General features: G+C 39.6%; 3 protein-coding genes across 4 annotated transcripts; 1 reads left to right on the top strand and 2 right to left on the bottom strand.

The window, feature by feature from the left end:
* Positions 1-1,264: 1,264 nt before the first annotated feature.
* Positions 1,265-12,365, bottom strand: LOC113670717 (RNA helicase MOV-10). The gene is made up of 18 exons (XM_089203961.1): positions 12,223-12,365; positions 10,442-10,908; positions 9,645-9,883; positions 8,792-9,035; positions 8,008-8,112; positions 7,778-7,940; positions 7,234-7,379; positions 6,725-6,904; positions 5,993-6,137; positions 5,428-5,589; positions 5,127-5,239; positions 4,759-4,964; positions 4,258-4,441; positions 3,739-3,970; positions 3,171-3,353; positions 2,614-2,702; positions 2,341-2,456; positions 1,265-1,853 (listed from the first exon to the last, which is right to left on the bottom strand). The coding sequence occupies exons 2-18, from the start codon at positions 10,894-10,896 to the stop codon at positions 1,780-1,782; spliced, it is 3,036 nt and encodes a 1,011-aa protein (XP_089060087.1). The 5' UTR covers positions 10,897-10,908; positions 12,223-12,365; the 3' UTR covers positions 1,265-1,779.
* A 579-nt stretch (positions 12,366-12,944) lies between these two features.
* LOC149047602 (uncharacterized) lies at positions 12,945-15,358 on the top strand. Its single transcript, XM_089203994.1, has one exon. It carries the CDS (start codon positions 13,075-13,077, stop codon positions 13,543-13,545), a length of 471 nt encoding a protein of 156 aa, XP_089060120.1. The 5' UTR covers positions 12,945-13,074; the 3' UTR covers positions 13,546-15,358.
* Positions 14,257-24,006, bottom strand: LOC113670705 (uncharacterized). 2 transcript variants are annotated; one of them, XM_089203942.1, is made up of 4 exons: positions 23,904-23,992; positions 22,566-22,622; positions 21,201-22,211; positions 14,257-20,816 (listed from the first exon to the last, which is right to left on the bottom strand). In XM_089203942.1, exons 3-4 carry the CDS (start codon positions 22,207-22,209, stop codon positions 15,811-15,813), a joined length of 6,015 nt encoding a protein of 2,004 aa, XP_089060068.1. In that variant the 5' UTR covers positions 22,210-22,211; positions 22,566-22,622; positions 23,904-23,992; the 3' UTR covers positions 14,257-15,810. The 2 variants fall into 2 exon arrangements, with proteins under 2 accessions (XP_089060068.1, XP_089060067.1); XM_089203941.1 differs by lacking the exon at positions 22,566-22,622 and having other exon boundaries at positions 23,904-24,006.
* Positions 24,007-24,087: the final 81 nt, after the last annotated feature.

The raw sequence follows: 24,087 nt of genomic DNA, 5'->3' as shown, positions 1-24,087 counted from the left end.
CGAGCTTGAGGGTAATGCTTTCAAGTCCTTTCAGTGCTTTGATGCCATGGGAAATTTGCATCACTTAAGAAATGAGCCGTGAGAAAAGAATGACGGAAACCGAGGGAGCTCCTTGATCAGCAAACTTCGTCGGTAACGGTTATCGATGCTAAATCTTACAGCCAGGAACTGAAAACGTTTTTTGCTCGGTCCTAGTCAAGTAGGATAAGGGAAGTATGAACTAAGAATTGATAAAAGTTGCATACGGATTGATTTCCTACAGGTCCTTCGAAGCCCTGCTTCAAAATGTCACGCAACCCATCCTCAGATATGTATTGGAGCGCTGCGTGACATAGCAAAAGTGACTCTTCTGAATGCTGCGAGATAGCATTCTCCATTCTTTTCGAAAGAAAACCTGATACACTTGGCACTGTAGACGTTTCGTGGGTAGCCTGAATCCAATAGTTCAAATTTCGCACCTGGAAACTAAGCTGCACATACTTGATTGCAATTGCTTGCCAGTCACAGTTAAAAGAGGTATCGTAATCAGCTAATGCAAAATTCATCTTTGATAAAAAACGTGGTAGTTTACCATTTATGGCCATGTGAGATCTCACTTCATCCGACTTTTCCAGGACTAAATCGAGGCTCTGTTTGTAAATGCGATAAAATTTGTGAAGAAGAGTTTCGAGATCCTGTTATCACGAAACTGATGACACAAATCAATGGTGCCTTCCTATGGTTTGTAATCTTTCGGAGCTTTTGTACAACGCATTTGTGCATGATATCTCGAAGAAAAAAATAAAAGTTTCTTCAGTCGCTCGATTTCATCGTCGAAGAAGGTAACAAGAGATTTTCGGGTGTCTAAAAAGTTAAATTTTAGGGCCTGCTGCCGGTCAAGGAAAAACACCACAACTGTAAAATGAGGTAAACCTCTTTTTACGTCAGCTGGACAATCTTCTATAAATGAAAAACATTGGTCCACCTTCTTCTGGAAATCTATCTACTTCGTCAGATGTTTTGAAAAGGTTGACGTTTGCAGCCTTATATTTTCGGCATTCATCACACCCACAACCCTCCTGAAGAGTTAGTATCTCATCCTCCGTAAGCTCCAGAAAGAACTTGCTGGGATTCATTCCAAAGAATATATTGTAGACGAGGAAGTACTCTGCTTCTAGCGAGGGATATCGAAGAGTTCCACCGTAGCTCTTTATTACGTCGACAACTTTGCATCATGGACTGTGCCATTCACACGAGTCGCCGCCAATGAATAACGCTAAGTACATTGGAGTAATTCCATCTTTATTAGGGCAGTCCACATCAACACCAATAATTTCACTGCTAGCACAGATTTTTTTTCAAAGACTCTTAAGTTGTAAGAAATTTACTAACAGATGTGTTCACTTACAGATGTGAACTTTTCGCTAAAATACTGTTCAAAAACAGCAACAATGACGAACACATGAAATTCACAAACACATTAATATGACCAGAATGATTACATTTGAAATTTAAACCACATAACCATACACTGCTGTTACAGTATATAAAGCTTTCAGAGCCATGTGTTTGCAATTTTCTTAGTTTAACGTGTAAAACAATAATTTACAAATTCTTTAAATAACACTGACTTATTCATCATCTGAAGACAGCGCCTGTCACTTTAAGTGTGTAGCAATAATATTTGTCACAATTGCAAAACCTAACCTACAAAATCTAACACTGAAAGTTCAAATAAAAAGTCCTTGAAGATGATTTGTTTAAATATTAATTACAAGATGAGCGTAGGAATAGAGACATTTACTCGTGCCTAGTCCACTCTGGGTGTTCTTGAAGCTGACGCTGGCTAATTTCTGAGCCGTCTTCGTCATATTCTAAAAGAGAATTGTGTATAACGGTATTAAGTATTAGAGGGAGAAAGCACAACATGGATAAAACAAATAACAACAACGTATCATCATTCCTCACGCTTGTTAAATTTATGAACCTAGTAGAGGCCTTGTTCATAGTTATGTTCCCTGTAACTCAGTGATAGAGCGTTTGTCTGCAAATTCTGAGTTCTGGTTTTTTTCATGGAGGACTCAGATTTTTTCTTTATTTCCTTTTATCTCTTTAAAAGACGATTGACATCTTTACTCGAATATTTAACAACTATTTAATTTTATTTCGAAATATTTATCGTTGTGAAGCGACCATATTTCATTCCCCATACTTATCCTTATAACGTGTTCAAATTTTCAACGGTTCTTCTCCTAACTTAACGCCGAGTCACACGTCGTTGGCTCGAGACGTGAGCTTGGGCCGCCTGTGGTTTATCTGATTCTTTTTTTACAGCGGGAGTAAATCAATTCTGCTTTTCACCTGAAGCGGCTGAGGAGAAGATTTTGAGTCTTTTTAAAGTATCTGCGATGTCTTCCACCTTTTCTTTCCTTTCCACGTCAACAGTAGCTTTGTTTTCTCGACAATAATCTACAAAACTAGTAAAAAAAAAGTTAAAATAAGATTTTGCTGCATTAGTAGAGAGCACAGAACCTATACAGTTTAAAAGAGCAAAGGTGATGAGTTACTCAAGTTGTATCTGGCACATTCTTTTATTTTCTAACAGTTATCATATATGTAATCTGTCCCACTCACGTTTTCCAGTTCTCGTCCAAGCAGAGCATGTCTGGATTCCCTATGAGAATCAAGAGAGCCTGGGCACGAGTTATGGCCACGTTGAATCTCTGGGGGATAAGAGTAAAAATGTTACTCGATAAAAGTGCCTTAGATAATCCAAAGGGATGTGCGATACCGGAGTCTCCCTGTATATCCATGAACTACTTTTTCATCCATACCCGAGCTTCTTTGGGCATGACATAAATGTTTTGCCCTCAGTTAAGGAAAATACCAAAATTATAAACCTTGGGATTCATGGTTAAAGGAGAGGTATGACAAACGTAAATTTGATTAAACCAGCCACTTCTTACCCTTCAAAGGAGTTCTGAACCTTTTTAAAAATGTAGTCAGCCATAATTTCTACCATTTTCAATTTACTTACTTTCCCCCAACCACGATTGAATCTATATTCCTTGATGTACCAATAATGTTAACAAAATAATAATGGTCGGAATTGAAATAAAAAAAAGCACCAATGAACCTGCCCCTGCATATTGCAGTTTTAGTCAAACGCAAAGATTAACTGGAGACCATACCTTAGGATTGTTGAGGAATCCGAGGCGGAAGTCCTTGTCCATCTCCAGATATTCTTTCTTGGTGCTCCTAACTGTTGACAAGATGATTACTCTTCTTTCTTGCCCCTGAAACTCTTCCACGCTGCCAACTTTGATTTCGCCACCAAAGCGTCTTTTTTCAATCATTTTCTGGATCTTTTGCACCTTGCCATGAAAAGAGAATTCCAATTAGCAATAACGAGTGAAAGATAAACTGTTAATGATGAGATCTGCCAGGATGTTAGACACCCAGGGTGGGGAACTGTCAATTTAAGAGATGAGCTCGGATGGCTAAAATATTGAGCACGATTTGATGCATGCCAAGTTCTTTACCTTATAGTTAGAGGAATGAGCTCGGGCTAGGAGGCCTGGTAACAACAACTGGATAATTGGTAACGCAAACGAGTAGACGTCCAATTCTTTTGGGGAAATAATGAATTGGGATGCCGTTTGAAAAGATTTTATCATGTAAAAAAAACATCATAGAATGTACGTATCGAATCGTCTAACGCCAGGAGCAATGGAAGATAAGTTCCACTCTTGTACTTACTTGTCTTTTGTAAGGAGATATCACCCCAATCATCTCAGGTCTCAAGTGCTTTAGTCCTCTGCTCCTCACATTGTCGTCTAACAGTTTCCTCAGGTATCGCTCAATAGTTTCCACCTCAGCCACATTAAAGAAGGAAGGGCTGCTGCCTTCTCTCTCGTCCTTACCAAACACCGGATGGAAAATAATGGGGAAGTTCTTATTCGGAAGCTCTTCCCAGCCTATCATCACATTTCTTGGACAAAACAGGTAAATATTAGCAGTGCAATGTTTTACATTCCGGTTCGGTTGACGTAGGAAAGTAGTGTCAAATAAAGCGCGAGTCGTTAGCTTGCTTTTGAGCCCCAAGATAACTCTCCAACGGGTATCACTGCTTGTGTTGCTGGCAGTTCGCTAATAAGGTATTGTCAATATTAATTTTTGATGTACCTAGCGTCTTAGGTGTAGCTGTTTTCTCATTTGCTATGGCTTTGTAGTATCAGGTTTTTTTTTTTAAAAATGCGAATTATTTTTTCTTTTTACCTGAAATCTCCAGCGCATTCATTCAGCTCGTTATCATAAAACAGCTGCTTAGGAATCTCGATAATGCCTCTGTGTGAACGGTAATTGTTCACAAGTTTTGTCAACAGATTTGGATTATAACTCCCTCTGGGTCCACGATCGTAGGCAGGACATGACGTCATCAGCCGTTCCAAAAGAGAAGTTTCTGTGAATATGGGACAAAGGCGACTCATTTAAAAGGAAGTTTTCCCTCCTTTTAAGCGGGCAAGTAGCAAAACTCTTTGATTATCACTTTGGAAATAACTGTTTTAAATAAATCGAAAAAACGAATTTCAAAGAGCTGAAGGTTTGACTTTAACCTTTTGTCTGAAATGTTAACTTTAGCCTGAATTTTGAATGTTCCTGTTGTCTACTGTTAGACATATTAGAACAGATGATCATAAAGGGCTATAAGGGAACAGAAAAAAAGGGAAATATGTATACAGTGACTGCTGTTGCAGATATTATTTGTGACATACTCACCCAGTCCATATTTCTGTGATATTGGAGATCTGAGGATCGGGCCTAACTGCTTAGGGTCTCCCGCAAGCACCAGCTGACCACCACTGGGATTATTGGGGTCCAGGAGGTCCGCCACAGGGATGATACACTCAGGTTCTGTTGCATGACCCGCCTCGTCTATGAAAATGTGCGTGAAGTGATCTCGTGGGAACAATGCTGACACCAACCTGAGAAAATGATGCAAAAATAAAAAAAAATTCCTAAACGTTCTTGTTTGCAAGGGAGATAATATGCTCAGATGCCTACGTGGCGTTATCATCAGTTTTGATGTTGGCAGGTTTGTAATGTAATTTGTAATTTTCAATTACAGACACAGTGTTACCACCTACCTTCCTGCCGTTATCAGAGTTGTGACAATTATGCGATAGTCGTTCATCAAATCCTCTTTAGAGGGGAAATACACTTCACGTAACACGGGGTCAAAATTTACCACTCGTGCGTCCTGAAAAGTGAACATTAGGTTAAGAAGCTAGATATATCTCTCCGACTATGATTAGTTCAGATGTAGCCTTTGCGTAACATTTTTCTGTAAAATCTAGGGTCTAAATATTTATGGTAGTTGAATGTTGGAACCATCTGTCCAAATGATTCTATTGTATAATAATGAGTGGAAAGGATTAGACTGTTCACCCTGAGCTTTTGAGGCACAAAGTCCCACGGCCTTGACGTAGCATAAATCCGGAACAATTTGCCTTTATCTACGTGAGGCAACAGGCGCTCGGCTAATAAGTCAGCAGCGCTGTTTTCTGGCGCACATGCCAGAATGTAGCTTGAGCCAATCAAAGCGTGCACCTGTAAGTAACGAAGAGAAGACAGACAGCGAATTACTGGTTGTATTTTTCAGTCCGTTAATGAAAATGCCAGAATGCTATAAAAATAAATAACCTAGACAACTTTCAATTCGTCGGGACAACCCAGTAGACCCTAAATAGAACGATTCAGCGTTGAAAACCAACCAGGCGAATTAGCGTTTACCTACGAGTACAAAGCCAGTCAGGATTCACGCTCCTGTGAGATCTACTTGCAAAATTCGCAAGCGTTTTTGCTGAAAATTTCCGGTGACGCTTTACATTGGTTACAGGCGGCAAAGCGCAACTCGTACGCTAGGAATCGACTTAATATTTCAATTCAGAGCTAGAGCCATTTTTATCAAATAGGTGAGAAATGGGAAAGCTCCTTAAGAAATCCTCTTCACCTGTTTAATCGCCTCGACCAAAGTAACCGTCTTTCCAGTCCCGGGGGGTCCAAACACGAGGTATGGAGCAGGGCGTGAAGATCCTGACACAATCTTTTGGACCGCCTGCTCCTGTTCACTGTTCAGGTTGCGGTCGTAAAAGAAACTGAAAACAAGAAATTACTGTATTTTGTGTATTAGCCGTTCAAAAGTGCTCTTTAAGTCGGAAAATCTACTTTGCATGTGGTTTTACTAAAAAAGAATAACACCGATGAGGTAAATGTCAACGATCAAGCTTTATATATGTAGTTATGTGGACAATAAGAAGCTTTGCATCTCTACGCCGACAATTGGTAAGATCGCACTGGAAGAAAAAGATGCTCTCTCGATATATTTATTATTTAGAGAGCTAAATACTTTAAGATCTGGCAAGTCCTAGCTTCAAAACTCTAATGGTAGTATCGTGCCCAGTCGGTTTCTAGAACTGGAATGAGTCTGAAGCGCTGTCGAATCCCTATAATTTCTTCCAGACTTTGATTTTCTGCAGTTTCTATATTTGCAGTTCACTTATGGCGATCAGTCTATATCACTAATTATCCACAGGCCAAAGTATTATGACTCGTACATTATTTGTTTTAACACTTATACATCGTCGCAGTGATTCCCATTTTGTAATCGCACCTCTTTAGTGTGGAGCATGGCAATACCGTGAATTATCACTAAAGGATTATGTCCTTATAATTTATACCCTACCGGACCTCCTTGTTAATTTCTCCCCTTTGATCGAGACAGTCATCTGATGGAAAGAGAACGTGTCGCATGTCTTGCCTGTTCACAGACGCAATCTGCTCGCACGCGCGATGTTCCATCTGTACTGGAAGTCGATGAAAAGTAAACTGGATGTCGAACTTCTTACCCTTAACATAAGGCATACTGAGGAGGAAATATGAGATACGAGATCACAAGACACTCCTAACCCCTTGGAGGTGACTTCCTATAAAGAGCCATTTTCTTATGACGGGTTCTGCTTTCAACTCTTCTCCAATGCTTTCGTAAAAAACCTTGCTACTTCCTCAGTCGTCAGTCTCTTCCCAATAAGTCGTTGTAGTTTACCGAGTCTAATGGTACTATATAGAATAAACCGGCTATCGTGAAGTAACAATTCTCATGGTTCGCTTTCTAGGCCGGTAAAAGGAACTCATACAAGACTCTGAGAACAATGATACCTTCTTATGATATACTTTGACTAATGCACTACGTACTCGTTCATGTTAAAGCCAAGTTTCACATCCAGCATTTGGACTTTGTGCACGATTCCTTCGTATCGCCGCTGTAATACACTTGGCTCGTAGGCATAGATCTTGTCACCGCGTAACACGGACGGGCGATTTTCTGCAAGACCAGGTACCTAGAATTCACACACAATAACAACAAACAAACGTAAATATAAAATCAAAAATTAACCACGAAACTGAAATTTTTTAGTCAATAAACTCTTCCTATGTGTTCCATGCATGTTTCTTTTTCTCGAGAGGAAAATGTAACTCAATGGTCCAACAGAAAAATTATAGAAAATTCATCATCGTATTATGGAAGGACGAGTGCTAAACTCCCCCAGTCCTCGAAGAAAATTGAACCCCAGACCCCAGAGGTTTTCGAAAGCAAGCAGTGTGGCCGAAAGAAAAAAATCTTTCAGGTATAAATGGAAAATAAACGAGGAAAAATTGCTCCTCTCAGCATCGGTGTTATTTCGGCAAACAAGAAAGGCTTTTAATGTAGCATGTGTTATTAAGAATATACACCCACCTCTAAGATCAGAAAGCGTCTGTCTCCTCTTTCCTGTTGAAATTCAACTCCTTTCATATCATAGTTTCTGATATCCTTCTGCATTTGTAGTTCTTCCACGTGAAGAAGCAGAGAGAACTTCTCTTTGTAATTGTCAAAGCTCAACTTCTTTTTCAGTCGCTCACTGAAAACAAGACAAGCAGGTGAGCTGCAGATTATACACCTCCTTTTAAAGCACAAAGTTTCCTTACCAAAGTCCTTCTCGGATTTGATTGCTTTTAATGACCTGGGCTTTTACAGTTAAAGGGATTTCGTAAAAGTCCAGCTTCTCCATAATTAAGCCATTCCTCTGTAAACTAAAAGGCAAGGAAGATCAAAATAAAAAATATCAGTGATTGGAATATCAGTTATGCAATATTTGAATTGCATAACTGAGCACATGAGTTATCACATCTGAGTTACTTCGTTTTCTGCCTGAAAGTCAGTAAATAAAAAATAATCATTTACGAATCCATATCTTGGTTTATGAGTACGTGTTACTTACGTTTATAGATTTGAGGAAAGTCTCAGAAAAGTTTTGGATGTATTTTTCATCAAAAAAAAAATAATAATAATAAAAATAATAAGCACTCTATTAACAAGAGTCACTCTTGTTAATACAAGACTTCCTCGGAGGAAATTTTGAATGCCAAGAAACACACATTTTGGAGCATAATTAGTTGCATAACCAGTCGCCGAAACTCTTTTGTTTGGAGATGCATTTAACAAGCGTCTCTAGAAACTGAAACTGTACACTGAAGGTACATGTCCTTCGTCTTAGTATTCAGCCTTGTAGGTTGGTTGGCTTATGGCAAGTGGTACTGATGCCTCAAAAGAATTTTTTTTCAAACTCATACTAGCTTTTTCAATTAATTAAAGTATTTCAGTGACACTTCTTCAGGTATTCCGTGGACCAACGCAGACGGATGATGAAAAAGAACAATCACAAAAACCGATAATTGAAAAGTCAGCAACGCAGAAAATGCCATACTGTACCGTGGAAGGGGTATCCCTCCAAATGTTTTAACATCCCTGGGAATTTCTGTTGCCCGTTGGGGAGGTTTATACTCTGAGGTCTGCTTCAAGTCATCGTACAAGTCACTCACGATGCGCACAGAAAAAAACCTAAGGATGTGAAACTCCACCCCGTCTTCGGTCTGAAATGTAAGCACACCGGGAACATACGAATAACCAAACTCCCGGCGACGTTTGCAGCCAATCCTGAACCTCCTCTGACAACCTGTCAAATAAAAATCCATTTCCTCACGTCACTGTAGAAATATGCATAATATTACGAAGCAATTTAAACTCAGTAGTAAAGCAGTTTTCACGAGATGATGGACTGCCCTCGTTCGACTGAGTCCAAAGCAGTTGACTATATGCGCAATCTAAACACAATACATGAAATATTTTTTGCTCGCGCCGAATGACCAGTTAGACCTACAAGAAAAAAAGAAACTAGGAGCGCTTTACGTGGAACCTTGTTATTAAGTTCACACTCTTAAAAACGTCGAGTCACACTGAAATAGAACAGTTAGTCTGTAGGTATCGAGATCGGTGTCTTTGATGTGCATTTTGGCAGCGATTTCAGGACAGTCCTAAACCATCAGAGACAAATGTTTTTCATAGCAAATCATCTCAACCATTTTATGAGTGCCCTGTCAGACAGGATTTATTGGGAAAATATGTATATTAATCAAGAGGAAAATTCCCTCTTCTACTGCAAATAATCTTCTTTCTCCATCATAACTCTATTTCACTAATATCAATGTCACAATTAAAAGAAAATTGGAAGAAACTTAACAATGGAAATTTCGTAAGTGTTCTGGTGAGCCGGTCAAAAAATTACCTGGGTGGAGCTGACCCACATAAGACCCAATACTGGATATTTCTGAGTAATCAAAAAAGTTCACACTCCACAGTAGGGTTATATCCTCAAGGGTGATGGTCTCCTCACTGAGGTTCTCGATGATTAACACAATTTGTCCGTATTTTCCACTCTCCACTTTTAATTCAACCACACCATGTTCATCTCCAGCGGGATCTGAAGTAACTCTTATCCCATTTTTGTCAAAGACAAGCTCTGGCCTGGATGAACAAAAACAGAAAAAAATGACTTGTTACCTAGGAATTGTCTCAAAGTTTTTTCAGGTCTGCTTTTTCCCTTACTTGACAAATATCACCCCTTATTTTTACAACCATACAAGAAACATATATCATCAATTTTCATCCTGAATCTGGTTTATTTCAATGATGTTTGTCACGTAAATCTATGGAAATACTTAACTAACGAGAGAGAAGGGGGTTAGTCATGACGGGACAGCAGTGGAGGGGAAACTTACTTCCCGTACTAAGAACAGTAGGGGAATAAAAATTTAAGATCATCTCTGAACACGTCCAAATTGTCCCTAATTTACATGTGAGCATTTTAGAAACTAAAGTGAAACTTCAATATTACCCAGAAAGCAACCATTATTTAATCCGTGCAGCTAAATGGAAACAATGAAGTAAATTAAATCATTATTTCTGTAATCTTGTAAGTATTGTAACTAGTTTTTCCTGAATCTCTTTAGGAGCGAAACAGATATTAGCAAAAAGCAGAACAATAGAATATCTTTGAATTACCTTGCAAAGGAAAACACTTACTTTTTCAGTGATTTTCGAATCGTTATGAGGATGTACTGTTGGCGATGTTTCACCCCTTCGATGTGTTTGCTGTAAGCTCTATCATTTCCAAGATCTCTTTTACATATATTACAATAGAAAGGGCTCAAGCTCGAGCGCGAACGGTAACAAAGATCATCATCACGATCATCAGTGAGGAGTTGAAGAGCTGCGGCTTCTCCGCCACCAAAGATAACACGATCTTGAAGTTGCTGACAAGCATTTATATGGTACGTGAGCGTGTTCAAAATTTTGGAGAATGACATACTCAGCGTGTCGTAAAGACGGCGAAATTCCCCTTGGTATATCTGCCTCAATTCCTCTACAAACATGTCTTCCTTACGATTGTTGTCCTCCAGAAACTTAACGAATGTTTGGGCAATAATTTTCTCCTGCTCAAGACTTCTGCTCGACCTAGGGCGGCGACTACGATTCATAGCGGAATATGCCTGTAATGGGAATGATCAAACCGTTTTTTAAACAAAAAAGATTCACAGTTGCAATTCCCACATGCATTTGATGCAAATTAAAGTGAAACAAGAAACATGATATGCACGTCACACAAGGCGAAAGACCGAGTGAAAATAGTCACGTCTCCGCGAAGGCAAGGTCTATGATTTACAAAAGAAACTACGTAAAAAGAAAAGGAGAAACGTCTTCAGTAGCATGAGCTGCTTTTAACTCCAAAATTTTCAGTCGTTGCCCTTCAATATTTTCGCCAAAACTGACTAATTATTCAGGGAAATCAGGCCGGAAATACGACGATTGATGCAATACCAAATATAATTTTGCTGACCCGTACAACTAAAATGAAGCTAACAGGAAGTTATGTTCGACGCTTTAAACCGAGTGTATGAGTAATCCTTAATGTTCGGTTTACTTTCGTTTCTTACGTATACCGAGCTCTCAAGCAAAGTCATAAGGCACCTTAAGAAGCCTAATTATTGAAATCAGACAGCTGTAATTTGGTAGACTGACTAAAAAAAGTCTACTGTAACTCCTGACCATTAAAATTCGTCTTTTGAAGACAAAAATGAAAGCAGTGCTCTGTGAACTTCAATCAAACTGCTCGCTAAGAATAATTATGAGGCTTTACCCCACTGGCCGGCTGAAACTTTTGTTATAAACTATGATCACGTTACAAGAAATTTTAAATCTTTCTCGACCTGCGATCTTCAGTGGATGCAGTATTAGATAGTCGACGAAACTCTCGAGTATTACGGAAATATTCTGCAACAACGGCAACCGGATGCGAGGAACGTTTGCACCTGGGGTGCGAAATGTCATACGGAAACACTTTCAATTTCTTTTATTCTCCTTACATCGGTGGCACTAACGAAGCTCGAAAAATCTCCAATGATTTCATCGTTACTTTACTGCACTTGAAGTCAAATCTGTGTACTGCGCACGAATCGTAAGTATTGAATGAACAATTGCGTTAACTAATTCTCTCCAAGACAGAATTCTCAGAAAACTACACCGATGATGTCATTTCTTAGAAACGAGCATAGTATATTCATCTCACAATCGATCGGCCAATTTAGAGTAGGATTTCTCACGACCGAGGGTTTTACAAAGGCCCATAAAAAAATTGTATGGCATTAAACGTCACAGACTAAAATAAGAACGAGTTGAAAATTACGAAGCCAGAATCTCAGATAACCCAGCCAGGGAAAGCAAAAGAGAGATCGTCCTCATAATTCAGAAAAAAAATTGAGAAACACACCAGTATGATTACGAAAATCCTCGACTTTAGAACTCACCTTCAAGCTTTATATGCCTTCGATCTCTTCCACTGAATATTACGAGAACTAAGCACAATTTTATTCATCCGGTTTTTCTGTTGATTTGGTCGATTTCTCAGTATTGCTGGGCTATGACGTCAGATTTCCGAGAAAACAGCCCCGATTTTATTATTTTAGATGTCCCGGATATGTACTTGTACATATATTCGTGAATTGTCATTCATAGTGGTTTCAAACATTAAAATTCAATGATATGGAACACAATTTTGCATAAGATTATTGGGAATCAAGTACTTTAAAATTCAAAACAAAATAAATACTGTTTATCCCTGAAACGAAGCTGATATATCTGCCATTTAACTCGAGGGTAATGCTTCTCAAAGTGAATTCGGATAGTGTGAGCTAACAATTAAAAAAAGAGGTAAAAGGGACTAAATTTCATCAGACCTCTTCGAAGCTGTTGTTTGAGATGTCACTCACTTCTCCTTTGAAAGGAAGCGTTTAAGCGTTGCATGACATCCGAAGAGCGGAAGCGGAAATAGACTTTTGTTTTGCTATATAAATGTTGGAAACTTACATTCACCTAGACCTACTTTCCTCCAGTGCGATGTTAAGATTCACACTCAAGCCCTACTTTTTCCTAGGAGGTAATACGAAAATGCAAAGGGACAAACGTCTAGCGTTAAAATGAAGAGAGTTCAAGTAAAACCAGGTGAATATAAAATTTTCAAATATGGGTTTTTACGGGCGAGTAGGGATTGGAAAAAACCTGGGGGGACAGAAACCTAGAGCTCAGTCCTTTAATGAAAGCGCTGTTATTTTCACTTTCCTCCGTACTTCGTTTTCATCGTTTATTTACATTTGCTTTCAATGGATACTTTGCATCTGCTGCACATTTTGAGTAAAAGAGTTCACGATATTGGGCATGGAGTTATGCTTTGCAAACAAGATGACATCGAGTCCAGGACCCTGGTCTGCTTCTTGGACAGGAGAGGCATTTTTCATCATGGCTTTGGCTACAAGAGCAGTGGAACCATTCGAGTGGTCTGTTGGGAGGAAGAAATGAAAAAGCTCCGCTCCGTTGCCGAGGGATCTTTTTTGATTGCTTTCACGGGGATAAGAACATGGAAGCAGTTTGACGCGGAGAATTTTCAAAGCGGGGACTTCCTCTTCAAAGATTGGTTTGACGACGAGAAAAAGCGAGCTGTAGAGGAAGAGTTGCAATGGGTCATCAAGAAAGAGGAAATGATCTGTGATGCCGTGGATCGCTTAGCTCGGCTTAACGGCGAGGAAATGGAAAAGGCTTTGGAAGCTATCAAGGGAATCCGACCGAACTCATGAACAAAACGGCTAAAGATTATAGCAATGGATGCTGTCGATATACACAAGAGTAAGCCGAGCGTAGAATTTATAAAACCTATAATTTAAATTCATGTGTTATGTCTTATAAATTGAAGTTAGAGAATTTCAACAATACATAGTGGAAGAAAATTCCTTAGAATTTGTTGTCTACACGAACAGCTTGTAAATCATGTTGGCAAAGTGATTTGTGGCAGTTTTCGTTTCGTCGCTCAAATTGTTGGGATGCAAATTGTTTTCAGTTGACTGCTTCTGTCAGACCTGTAATTTTTGAGATATTTTGACACTTAAAGTTCTTAGAGGCTCGCCTGGCCTGAAAAATGAGCCTATTCGGCAAAACTTGACATTAAGTAAATATGAGAGATGAGTTAAAGAAATGTTTCGCTGTTTTTTTTTTTGTTTTTTTTTTTTGAAAATGAATTATATTGAAGCTGTCAACAGTTCAATAAAATACCTTTCATCGGCTTTAAACAAGTCAAGCAGCTACAGGGATGATGACCTTAAATTTGAAAGGTTTCCTTGCTCAGTTGCTGCTAAGATGACGAGAGTTTGAACAATCTTAAAACCCAAATTCGTCCTTAAAAGGCGCCTGGCAGGCTAGTTGCGAAGTTATCTGGGATTTCGTTCGATTTTTTTTGTTGTCAAACTATTGGATATGTCGGTAACTCGAGGAGTAAACAAGGAGTCAATTACTTCCAAAACAATACTTTATTTCTAAGTAAAAACGTTGACATAATTTGGTATGTTTAACGGTAGTCAGGGTAGAGTTGACTGGTCAGGAAAGCTAGCATAAAGCAAAGATTCGAACAGGTGAAAACAACGGCGTTACCGTTTACGTTGGGATTTCTCTGACCGTGCCCGATCTACTGCTCTGCTTTTGATTTTACACTTTGATACTGAAGATAGTTGATGAGAAGTTTCTATCGATCAGTCAGCCCAAAATAATTGGAATGCCAAGCCCAAAAGGCCTAAAAAAAATATTTACCTAAGAAATCTGCCGGATTTCTGACCAATCTCTTCTATGGTAGCTCATAACTACTGTATTTCAGCCTTGTAGTCACAGAATCTTAGCCAAAGCCTCACTGGAGCTCGAATGAAAAATTGCTAACGTCCCATTTACTGTTTGGTTATTTTTAATTCAGAAAGTTACTTACATTTATTTAAATTTTTTTTTTTTTTTCAATCGCTCTGACGAAGGGCTAACGCTCGAAACGTCAGCTTTTTTACCCTTTATGGTGGCTAATTTACGTTTTCAACCCAGTTGTTAACACTAAATTACCTGTTACATTTATTTAAGTCATATTTGGGGTTCTTGCAATTGCTTGACGCCTTGATCGCGTTGGGCTCATCGTTCGTGAGAGAATTGATCTTCCTGAGAAGGACCACTGTGGGTAGTGGTAACCGACGTTTCGCAACCTAAGCGGAAGTCATTCTCAGAAGACTCTTGCTGGACTTCCGCTAAGGTTATCGAAATATAAGTCTCTGCAACCGACAGCAGTCCTTCTCAGGACTACTCTGACCAGGACGATCGGACTACACTATCAAATTTTACTCCTACGTTCTAATTGTTCACTGGAGTACTGAACAAGCTAGATTAAAACTAAAACAGCTTACAAAACTCCTATTCAGTTGAATAATCGACCCAAATCTGTAGATTTTAGGAAGAGAAATTTAACTTTTTTTTTCGGAGACTGAGGACTAGGGCTTTTTTAGGTAAATACTAAAAGAAACCATTTTTTTTTCCGCTGTGATGTTCTCTAGGCATTATAAAAAAATAAACATTATATTAGCAGCTTGATTTGACGATTCATTGATCAAAATGTATAAAAATTAATATCTGAGTTTTCAGCGAGAAAGCAAACTCCCTCCTTAACCGCGATTCAAGTTTAGATATGATGGAAGTAAAAACGTTTTTCACAAGAAAGATATATATTTATAGAGATATAAAAACAGGGGAAAATGGGACCACTCAAAACATTCGTTAGACACAACAAGCAAACGAGTCCAGTGGACAGACGGTCAAATGAGGCCCTTTCAAACCTGTTTAAACCACGGACTGTGTTTCCTTAACTCCGTAAAAAATTCAATTTTGTCTACGAGCTATTTCGAGCTGTTACATTGTCAAATTAATTATGTCACTCAGTAATAAAAAATGAATCGATCAGTGGATTAAAATTTAGTTGAATCGAATTTTTTGGAGTTCTCTTCATTAGGTCAGTCAAAAAAGTGGACATAAATTGTTATCTCCTACGGACCCATTCTCTGCCCAAAGTTTCCTACACCAAATGTCTCATACCACATAGGTGGCCGTGTAAATCTCAAAGTTCTTAGATAATTAAAGGCTTCAGTCGGGTGGCCGGATGCCAGCTTGAGAACAAGTTTAAGTGACTCTTCTGAATGTTGCAGGATAGCATTTTCCATTCTTTTCGAAAGAAAACCCGATACGCTTGGCACTGTAGACGTTTTGTGGGTAGCCTGAATCCAATAGTTCAAATTGCGCACCTGGAAACTAAGCTGCACATACTTGATTGCAATTGCTTGCCAGTCACAATTTAAGGAAGTATCGTAATCTGCTAATGCAAAATTCATCTTTGATAAAAATCGTGGCAGTTTACCATTTAAAGGCATGTGAGATCTCACTTCATCCGACTTTTCTAGGACTAAATCGAGGCTCCGTTTGTAATTGCGATAGAATTTGTGAAGTAGAGTTTCGAGATCCTGTTTAACACGAAACTGGTAACACATATCAATGGTTTCTTCCTTTGGTTTGTAATCTTTTGGAGCTTTTGTACAACGCATTTCTGCATGAGGTCTCGAGGCAACAAACAAAAGGTTCTTCAGTCGCTCGATTTCATCGTCGAGGAAAGTAACAAGAGAATTTCGAGTATCTAGAAAGTTAAGTTTTAGGGCCTGTTGGCGGTCAAGGAAAATCACCACAATTGTAAAATGGGGTAAACCTCTTTTTATGTCAGCTGGACAATCTGCTATGAATGAAGAACATTTGTCCACCTTCTGGTAATCGACGCGAATTCTATCTACTTCGTCAGATGTTTTGAAAAGGTTGACGTTTGCAGCCTTATATTTTCGGCATTCATCGCGCCCACAGCCCTCCTGAAGAGTTAGTATCTCATCTTCCGTAAGCTCTAGAAACAACCTGCTAGGATTCATTCCAAAGAACATATTGTAGATGAGGAAGTACTCTGCTTCTAGCGAGGGATATCGAAGAGTACCACCGTAGTTCTTTATTACGTCGACAACTTTGCACCATGGACTGTGCCACTCACACGAGTCGCCGCCAATAAATAACGCTAAGTACATTGGAGTAATTCCATCTTTATTGGGGCAGTCCACATCAACGCCAATAATTTCACTACTAGAGAGCAAATGTGCAATAAATTGCCACATCCCTCGGGTAGCTGCAACGTGGTAAAGGGTCAGATCGGAACGCTTTTCACTACAGCCAATATCCAAGGTCCCATCTTTTAGGAGATGATTTAAAATAGTTGAGGCCGAAAGTGAGGCAAATTCAACCTCTAGAGCTGTAAGTGCACCGGGTACTTCGAGGTTTAGAAAAGGCCTGTATTTCACAGCATATAATACTGAAAGCCATAAAGGGGAGGACCCGTCATGAGTTTCTATACTTAGGTTAGCACCTAAAGAAAGAAATTTTTCAATTGCCACCAGGTTTGCACCCTGAGCCGCTCTATGTAGAGCGTTATAGCCCTCTGCATCAAAACATTCATCTAACACGTTACTGCCGTCAAAATAAGACAGAATGGCCAAAGTCAATGGTCCATCGCCGGTCTTAATTGTTTTCAGGTTTCCCTCGTCGATGTGCTCGTCGTATTTCTCCAGAAAGTAGTCGAAAAACGCATTTTCTGTTTGCAAATATTTTTGCCAGTTATCACTTCCCTTTAAATATTCGTAAAGGTAATGAAGGTAATGCAGTTTGTGATATGATGCTAAGTGAAAGACTGAATCCTCGAAGGGATCTCCACACGTGATGTCCACTTTCACGTTATGTTTTACAAGAACTTTTGACATATGACGGCCACCGATGCGCAAATAAGCAAGCAGAGGAGTTAGCCCCGAGGCACCTCGACAGTTAACGTCCACACCTGCTTGTAATAAGGTGTTGGCGGCATAAACAAAATGGAGTCTAACATAATCAAGCAGATGTGAGCAGTTTAACTTTGTAAATGTTGTTGTATACGCTCGCGATATGACCCTCGTAAAAGACGTTGCAACCAAGGCTTGTTCATATGGCTTATTTAACGCAACGACACGGTCCTTCAGCCTCTCAGAGACTGCAATATCGTAAGAAATAATGAAAGGTGTCAAGGATAACACAAGAGAACTTTCGCTGAAACGACTGCTTCCTGTTAGGTAATTGAAAGTACTGGTTTTCTCTTCTAATATATGGAAGAACGTTCGATTTCTATGGTCTTGCATAGCTAGAGTATTAGCTTTTCCTCTCTTGGAATCCAGCTTAACAAGCTTGATCAAGGTATTTAACCAAGGATATTGAATATTCAATTCGCTCATGATCGTCTGAAAAGCTCCAGAATGTTTCTCTATCCAACCCTTAGGATTGGTGACATATAAGTCTGCAAAATACTCAGAACCCACGTGTGTTATGTCTTTTACCACATAGTGTAAAGCCGTCATTCCCTCGCCATCAGTAGCTCGGTGATCGCATCCCAGGTCAAACAGAGGCCCGAAAACGTCCTTTGAAAAACATGACGCGGCACTATGTAGGGGTGTTGATCCATTTAGGCTTCGTGCATCGATATCTGCTCCACTGCTGACCAGAAGTGTTACGAGGGATGGCATATTGTGGCAGGAGGCGATGTGGAGTGGCGTGGAGCCATTACAATCAAACGTGTCAGGATCTACTTCGTACTTGATAAGCAACTCGGCAATACTATGATAGCCATGCTTAGCAGCGATATGCATAGCAGTAAATCCACACGGACAACGAGTTGGAAACATCGTACCTTCTGTAAAGGAGCCAGTACTCGATGATAACATTCTATCATTACAATGAACATTGGCATCAACTCCAGACTTCAACAGTGTTTCTAAGATGTTATAATTATTTGCGTACACAGCCTCGTGTAAGGGGAGTCTTGTCGCAGAATTTGGACAATTAATAGCATTTTGGTCTTGGCTCAACAAAGTTTTAATCACGTCCACATGTCCTCGAGCAACTGCCGCATGAAGGGCTGTTTCACGCAGGTGAAGATGATGGTTATCATACAAACGTAATTTTTTAGACTCCAATTCGCTCCCATCTTCATCAGGAAAAGCAGAAAACGGGATGTTCTGGACACAGTCATCTGCAACTCCTTCTCCCAGTAGGTATTGTACGACCTCATTATGACCCCCAGCTGCTGCGTGATGTAATGATATGTCATCCAGTTCTCCCCCAGCGCTCTGAAGTATCTGGACAATGTCAAGATGACCGTTAGCCGCCGCCAGTTGCAGAGCAGTATTGTTAGCTCCAGTTGTGCTGAAAATATTCACTTTGTGCTGAATAAGAAAGGCTACAACATCGTTGTTACCTTTTTGAGCGGCTGTATGCAATAATGAATATCCGCATAGCTTTCTTCTACACTCTTTAATGGGATTTTTGGAGTGTGAGGCACTTTCTAAATCCAAGTATGCTGCTCTATGGTTGAGGTTAGCTCCTCTACCAAACAGAATCTTCAAGTTTTTCAAGTAGCCAGAAGTTGCCGCTATAAACGCTGGTGTACGTTGGTTGTAGTCTACATTGTCAACATCGCTGAAGTGGCCCACAAGAAGTTTAGTTACATCTGCATTAAACCAGCTGGAACTGTGGTGAAGTGCTGTCATTTGAGTCAAAGGGTCGCTTGAATTAATATGACTTGATGGCAGGGACAGAAATTGCTCCACCAAGGGATCATCCAGACCCCCTTCAACAATATGACTCGCCAGGTAAAAGGCACTATCCGGCTTGAGGGGGAAATTGCTTTCTTCAGCCTTTTTCAGATAGTACTTTGCAAGACGGTTATGACCATTTTGCTTCTTGATATAATAGAATTTCCCTTTGTTTTTATCACTCGTGAGCCACTCAGACAAAGATGCATGATGAATCCGAATGAGATCCTCTCCTGATCCATGCCACAAGAACAAAGATACAAGGTCAAGTTTTGGCATGAGGTCGTACTCAAGGTCAAGAGCTGGGTGTCCAAGCTTGAGTGCTAAGTGCATTTCATGGATAGTAAGGGGGGTGTATGCTGCAACAAGCACTTCAAAAATTCCTCGCAAGGGTTGAAAAGATTCGGGTGTGGCATACTTTCTCTCGAAGTATAGCTGATATGTGGTGTCAAGAGTTTGAGGAAACGTATCCAAACTGACACTTTGGGTTGTTTCCATCCACAAGTCCAACACAACTTTAACAAACTGAAAGTTTCCCTGACCTTTCTCGGTCAAAATTGAAACAATTTTCTGAGCTGGCGCCTCGTTATTTGTGATTGCAAGGTTCGTTTTAATTTTATGCACGAGGGAATCTTTCCAAGAAAACACCTTGAAGGATAAATATGTATCAATGTCATCTAGGTTTTTTGTGTCGTCCGACCGTAACTCTACTATTTTCAGCCCTTTGAAACTTGCAGTGATGGTGCTTACATTCCTTGAGCTCAAAATCAGCTTCAGCCACTTTGGAAGGCGTCGAATTTTGGATTTAAGAATGTTTAGAATCTCTGCCTTGTCGTTCGCACATTCATCTAAGGCGTCAACGACAATATACCAAGGCTTCTCAGGTTCTAGTCCAAGGTTTTTCAAGGGGGTAAGTATTCCTTGTTCGAAACACCATTCTGAGTCTTGAGGACAATCCTTGTGTAATACTCTTCGAACAAACGGATCAGTCTCAAGGATTTTGCCGTACTTCTCCAGTTTTGAAGCGATCATGTTGGCAAGATTTCGAACGAACTTGGCTCCAGTCTGCGTTCCTTTGTCGACGTGCATGCAAAAATGATACCCAAGGATTCTGCTGTGAATAACTGGACTTGATGTTCTGGAACAAAGCAAATAACTAAGGAAAGCAGACTTACCAGAGCCTGCATTTCCAGTTATTAAAACACCACGCTTTTGAGTGTGCTCCAAAACAGTTTCCATTTCCTGGTACAGCCATTGCCGGCCGATGAATTCTGCTTTCGATGAATTGATGAAATCACTGAAGTCGAAATTCTTCAACTCCCAATGATCATTATAATCTTGGAGCGTACATCCTGCAGGAACAAGAATCACACATTTTTGCCAATTTGAATACGGTATGTGTATAAAAATTGGCATTTTTGATCACCACTTCAGGTTCGGAGCTGGTAAGTCATAAAATCCCCAGCTGTGGATCATGATAATGTAACTGTCAAGCAGCCTCACGTGTCTCCTTTTATATATCATTTACTCAATGATCCTGATCCCGAGGCAGCGTTCGGTACGGCTCTAAATATTTTTTTTTAACCTGAAGAGTGGTTTTGAAAAATGTATCGGAAAAACATAGCTCCGAGCGTTGATATAACATGAGGTTCACCCTCATGTCTACTGCGGCCCTACAGACCTCCTTCATGCCAAATTGATTTTTTATTTTGCTATTTAAAGTTTTATCTACTCACCATCTCCGTCGTAAGAATCCTCTAAAACGATACAGAGGTTACATAGGAGCATAAACATGAACCACGATATGAGGTGGATTTTTCTCACGGACTTGATATTTCTTATCAGGCTTCCTACAAGGATTCCTAACAGGTTTCCAAATGTAATAGGCCAGGTTTGACTTTCTTTAGGCAATCTTGTCCAATTTAAATCATCAAGTTGGTTTTTTAGAATCTCATGTTGTTCTTGGAGCTGGTTTTGCTGCTCTTTGTTCCTGGCGGACTCCTCCATCAATGTTGTCAAATTGTTATTAATGCTAGAAATCTCTTTTGCCAAAATTTCTTTTAGGTCGGCCAACACTTGTGCCTCCATACTCTGCAGGTCTGAAACATGCCTAAGGTTGTTTACTTCTCTCAGGGCTTGCTGAGCGTCTGGATCGTGAACTATGCTAGGATCCTGAAGCAGATTTTCAATCGTATCAAAGGCGTCTCTCTTATCGGCATCACTTAACTCTAGCTGTGGCACATGCACCCACTTGTCATTTCGAGTGTCACGGACGGCTTTGATCAAGGGCAGTGAAACAGTGAAGTGGCTGCACCAGGACATCAGATTTAGAAAACCAGCGATGTCCATTTCATCTGCGCTCTTGATATCTGCATGGCCTCCCTGATCAGGGAGGAAGAGCTTGGCTATTTCCCAAGGACCCAGGATTGGATCCATCCACTTACTACCATCACTTTGTTTCCAATTTGGCCTGTTTTTGTCATGATGCGCCTGAAGGATGTTAGCCCACTGACAGGTCCTCATGTCGTGGTACTCGTTTGGTTTTCTTCTCTTGATATGGACACATGTGCAGGGTCCAGCAACTCTTGCAGACACATTTCTATAAAATGACTCCATCTCACGGGTAACGAAAGGGCGAAGACCGTGACGCAGCTCCGTTGTTAACGCATGACCAAGAGCAAGCCAGTTTCTGTACTCTGGTTTTGTTAGTTGTCCGATCGTCCCAGGAGCACTTGGGGAGGGCATTACTTCAATGAAAGAACAGAAATAATTGATAAGAAGCGAATTAGAAAACTGTGGTGTCTTGTCGTCTTGATTCAATATAAACAAGTGCTTGCGAATGGACGATAATTGATTTGCATATTAAGTACTGTTTGTCACCCAATACGCCGGACTACATGGGAGTAGCAGATAAAAGGGTCATCCTTTATTTTATTTCATCGTTACGGTTTTATCTTCAACCTCTGAACAAAGTAATCAGTGTTAGTTCAATGCGGTTAAGAAAGTTGTAGCTGGAGCAATTAAAGTTAGAAGCTCTATGAACGAAATTATTATGCATCATCTTCTGTTTTGAATTCGGGGAATCCCCGCACTTAACCTACCACTGAGCTGCCAATTGTGTGACGATGATACGGAGCTGTCTTTGCTGAGTTTAAAACCTGAAGATAATTTTAGATAAAAAAATACACGCAATGAGCTTTAGCTAATTGTTTCTATGAAAATTTTTAATGCCTTTATTGAAAACCATCAAAACCTCAAGGACTGCAGCAGAGACAAAACAAAACATTATTGAGACGTCGTAATTGCGAATCGTAAGGTCGGTTATTCTGGGGCTCTCCAGAAGTTTCCATAAGCGTGTTATGGTACAACTTAAAAGAATGGTGTTCGGCGAATTCTTTTAAAATTAATTTGAGCAATTATTCCCGGAAAAGGAATCTTGGTGAGGGTTCGCCATGATGGCCGTAATCAAAAGGAGTTATCGAACATATCGTTCCACATATTTAGGTCTCATATTGAAGTTCACACCTTTCCGAATTAATCGGAATTGATCGATTACATATCACTTCTTAAAGCTTTTATTGATATCAACTTTTTCTTAACCTTAACAAAAACTAAAGTGGCGGTTAAGCTCTGAATTATTTGAAAAGGTTTGGCCTTGGACATAAATAGTTTTTGTCTGAGCGTAGCCAATTGTTTTTTCAACTTCCGGTTTCGATTTTGCTTCAAATGTGTAATTGGCAGTGCTACCTTTAAACATCTAGCAATAGGTAAAAAATAATGGAAAAAAAGACGTAACAACGGGTAGAGGTACGCTACAAAGCGACAGAGTAGCTGGTTCATGCATCAAGTTCGATAATCAAGTATGTTTTCACGGCGTACTCGTAAATATTACCGGCTGAGAAAAATTGACAATGTCGGCATCAACAGTCGCTCGGTCGATTTCACCGCAGGATGTGAAGTCACTAAAAAGTTAAAATCATTGTTTGTCCTAACAACCGAGTTCATGGTTATTAATCTGTCTTCCTTATTTAACGCAACCTGATAGAATGTTCATCCAGGAATTTGTTTGTACATCAGGTTCCAAATGAACGAACAGTTAATTAGTTTGATGTTTATGCATTGAAGTAGACAAAATTCCGTATCCAGTCAGTCGTTACTTTATTCATACGATGAAATAAAATGATTTCTAAGTTCCAATTTGATGTTAAATACAATAAGCGTTGAGATCGCTGAATAACAGCTCTAAGTAACTATTCCAAGTATATACAGTGAGCGTTGAAGAAGCGTTATTCTAAGTATAACATTCAACGTTAAGTATGTTTTGAGATATTCGAGCTGATTTTACCGCAAACGGCGTCAAAGGAAAAGCCCTAACTTGACACAATTCCTCTTTAAGTGTTCCATAATGACACTATATTACATCTTCGGATCAAACTCACCTTAAATGTCGATTTAAGAACGTAGTTAGTTAGTAGAGTAACTTTCTTGGTATCATTCATATAATTACGTCACCTTTCTGGGAAACCACAAGATTTGTTTTTTTTAATTTTTTTCGGATACGTTCCCATAGTTCACTGCGGGCTTCATTAAAATTTAATTAGGACAGAGGTAGACTGAGTACGA

Source organism: Pocillopora damicornis, chromosome 4 (genome assembly GCF_964200805.1).
Source record: "Pocillopora damicornis chromosome 4, jaPocDami1.2, whole genome shotgun sequence".
Classification (NCBI taxonomy): domain Eukaryota; kingdom Metazoa; phylum Cnidaria; class Anthozoa; order Scleractinia; family Pocilloporidae; genus Pocillopora; species Pocillopora damicornis.
This window is presented reverse-complemented; position numbering and strand designations above follow the sequence as displayed.

What these genes read in the sequence shown, in the direction of transcription:
- LOC149047602 (XM_089203994.1), top strand. Translation starts at nt 13,075, where the DNA reads ATGGATACTTTGCATCTGCTGCACATTTTGAGTAAAAGAGTTCACGAT.
- LOC113670705 (XM_089203941.1), bottom strand. Translation starts at nt 22,209, where the DNA reads ATGCCCTCCCCAAGTGCTCCTGGGACGATCGGACAACTAACAAAACCA. An exon ending in GGATTCTTACGACGGAGATG is followed by an intron (nt 20,817 to 21,200) that starts GTGAGTAGATAA and finishes TTGTTCCTGCAG; the next exon opens with GATGTACGCTCCAAGATTAT.
- LOC113670717 (XM_089203961.1), bottom strand. Translation starts at nt 10,896, where the DNA reads ATGAATCGTAGTCGCCGCCCTAGGTCGAGCAGAAGTCTTGAGCAGGAG. An exon ending in CAAATCCGAGAAGGACTTTG is followed by an intron (nt 7,941 to 8,007) that starts GTAAGGAAACTT and finishes TCTTGTTTTCAG; the next exon opens with TGAGCGACTGAAAAAGAAGT. An exon ending in CTTCTCCTCAGCCGCTTCAG is followed by an intron (nt 1,854 to 2,340) that starts GTGAAAAGCAGA and finishes ATTCTCTTTTAG; the next exon opens with AATATGACGAAGACGGCTCA.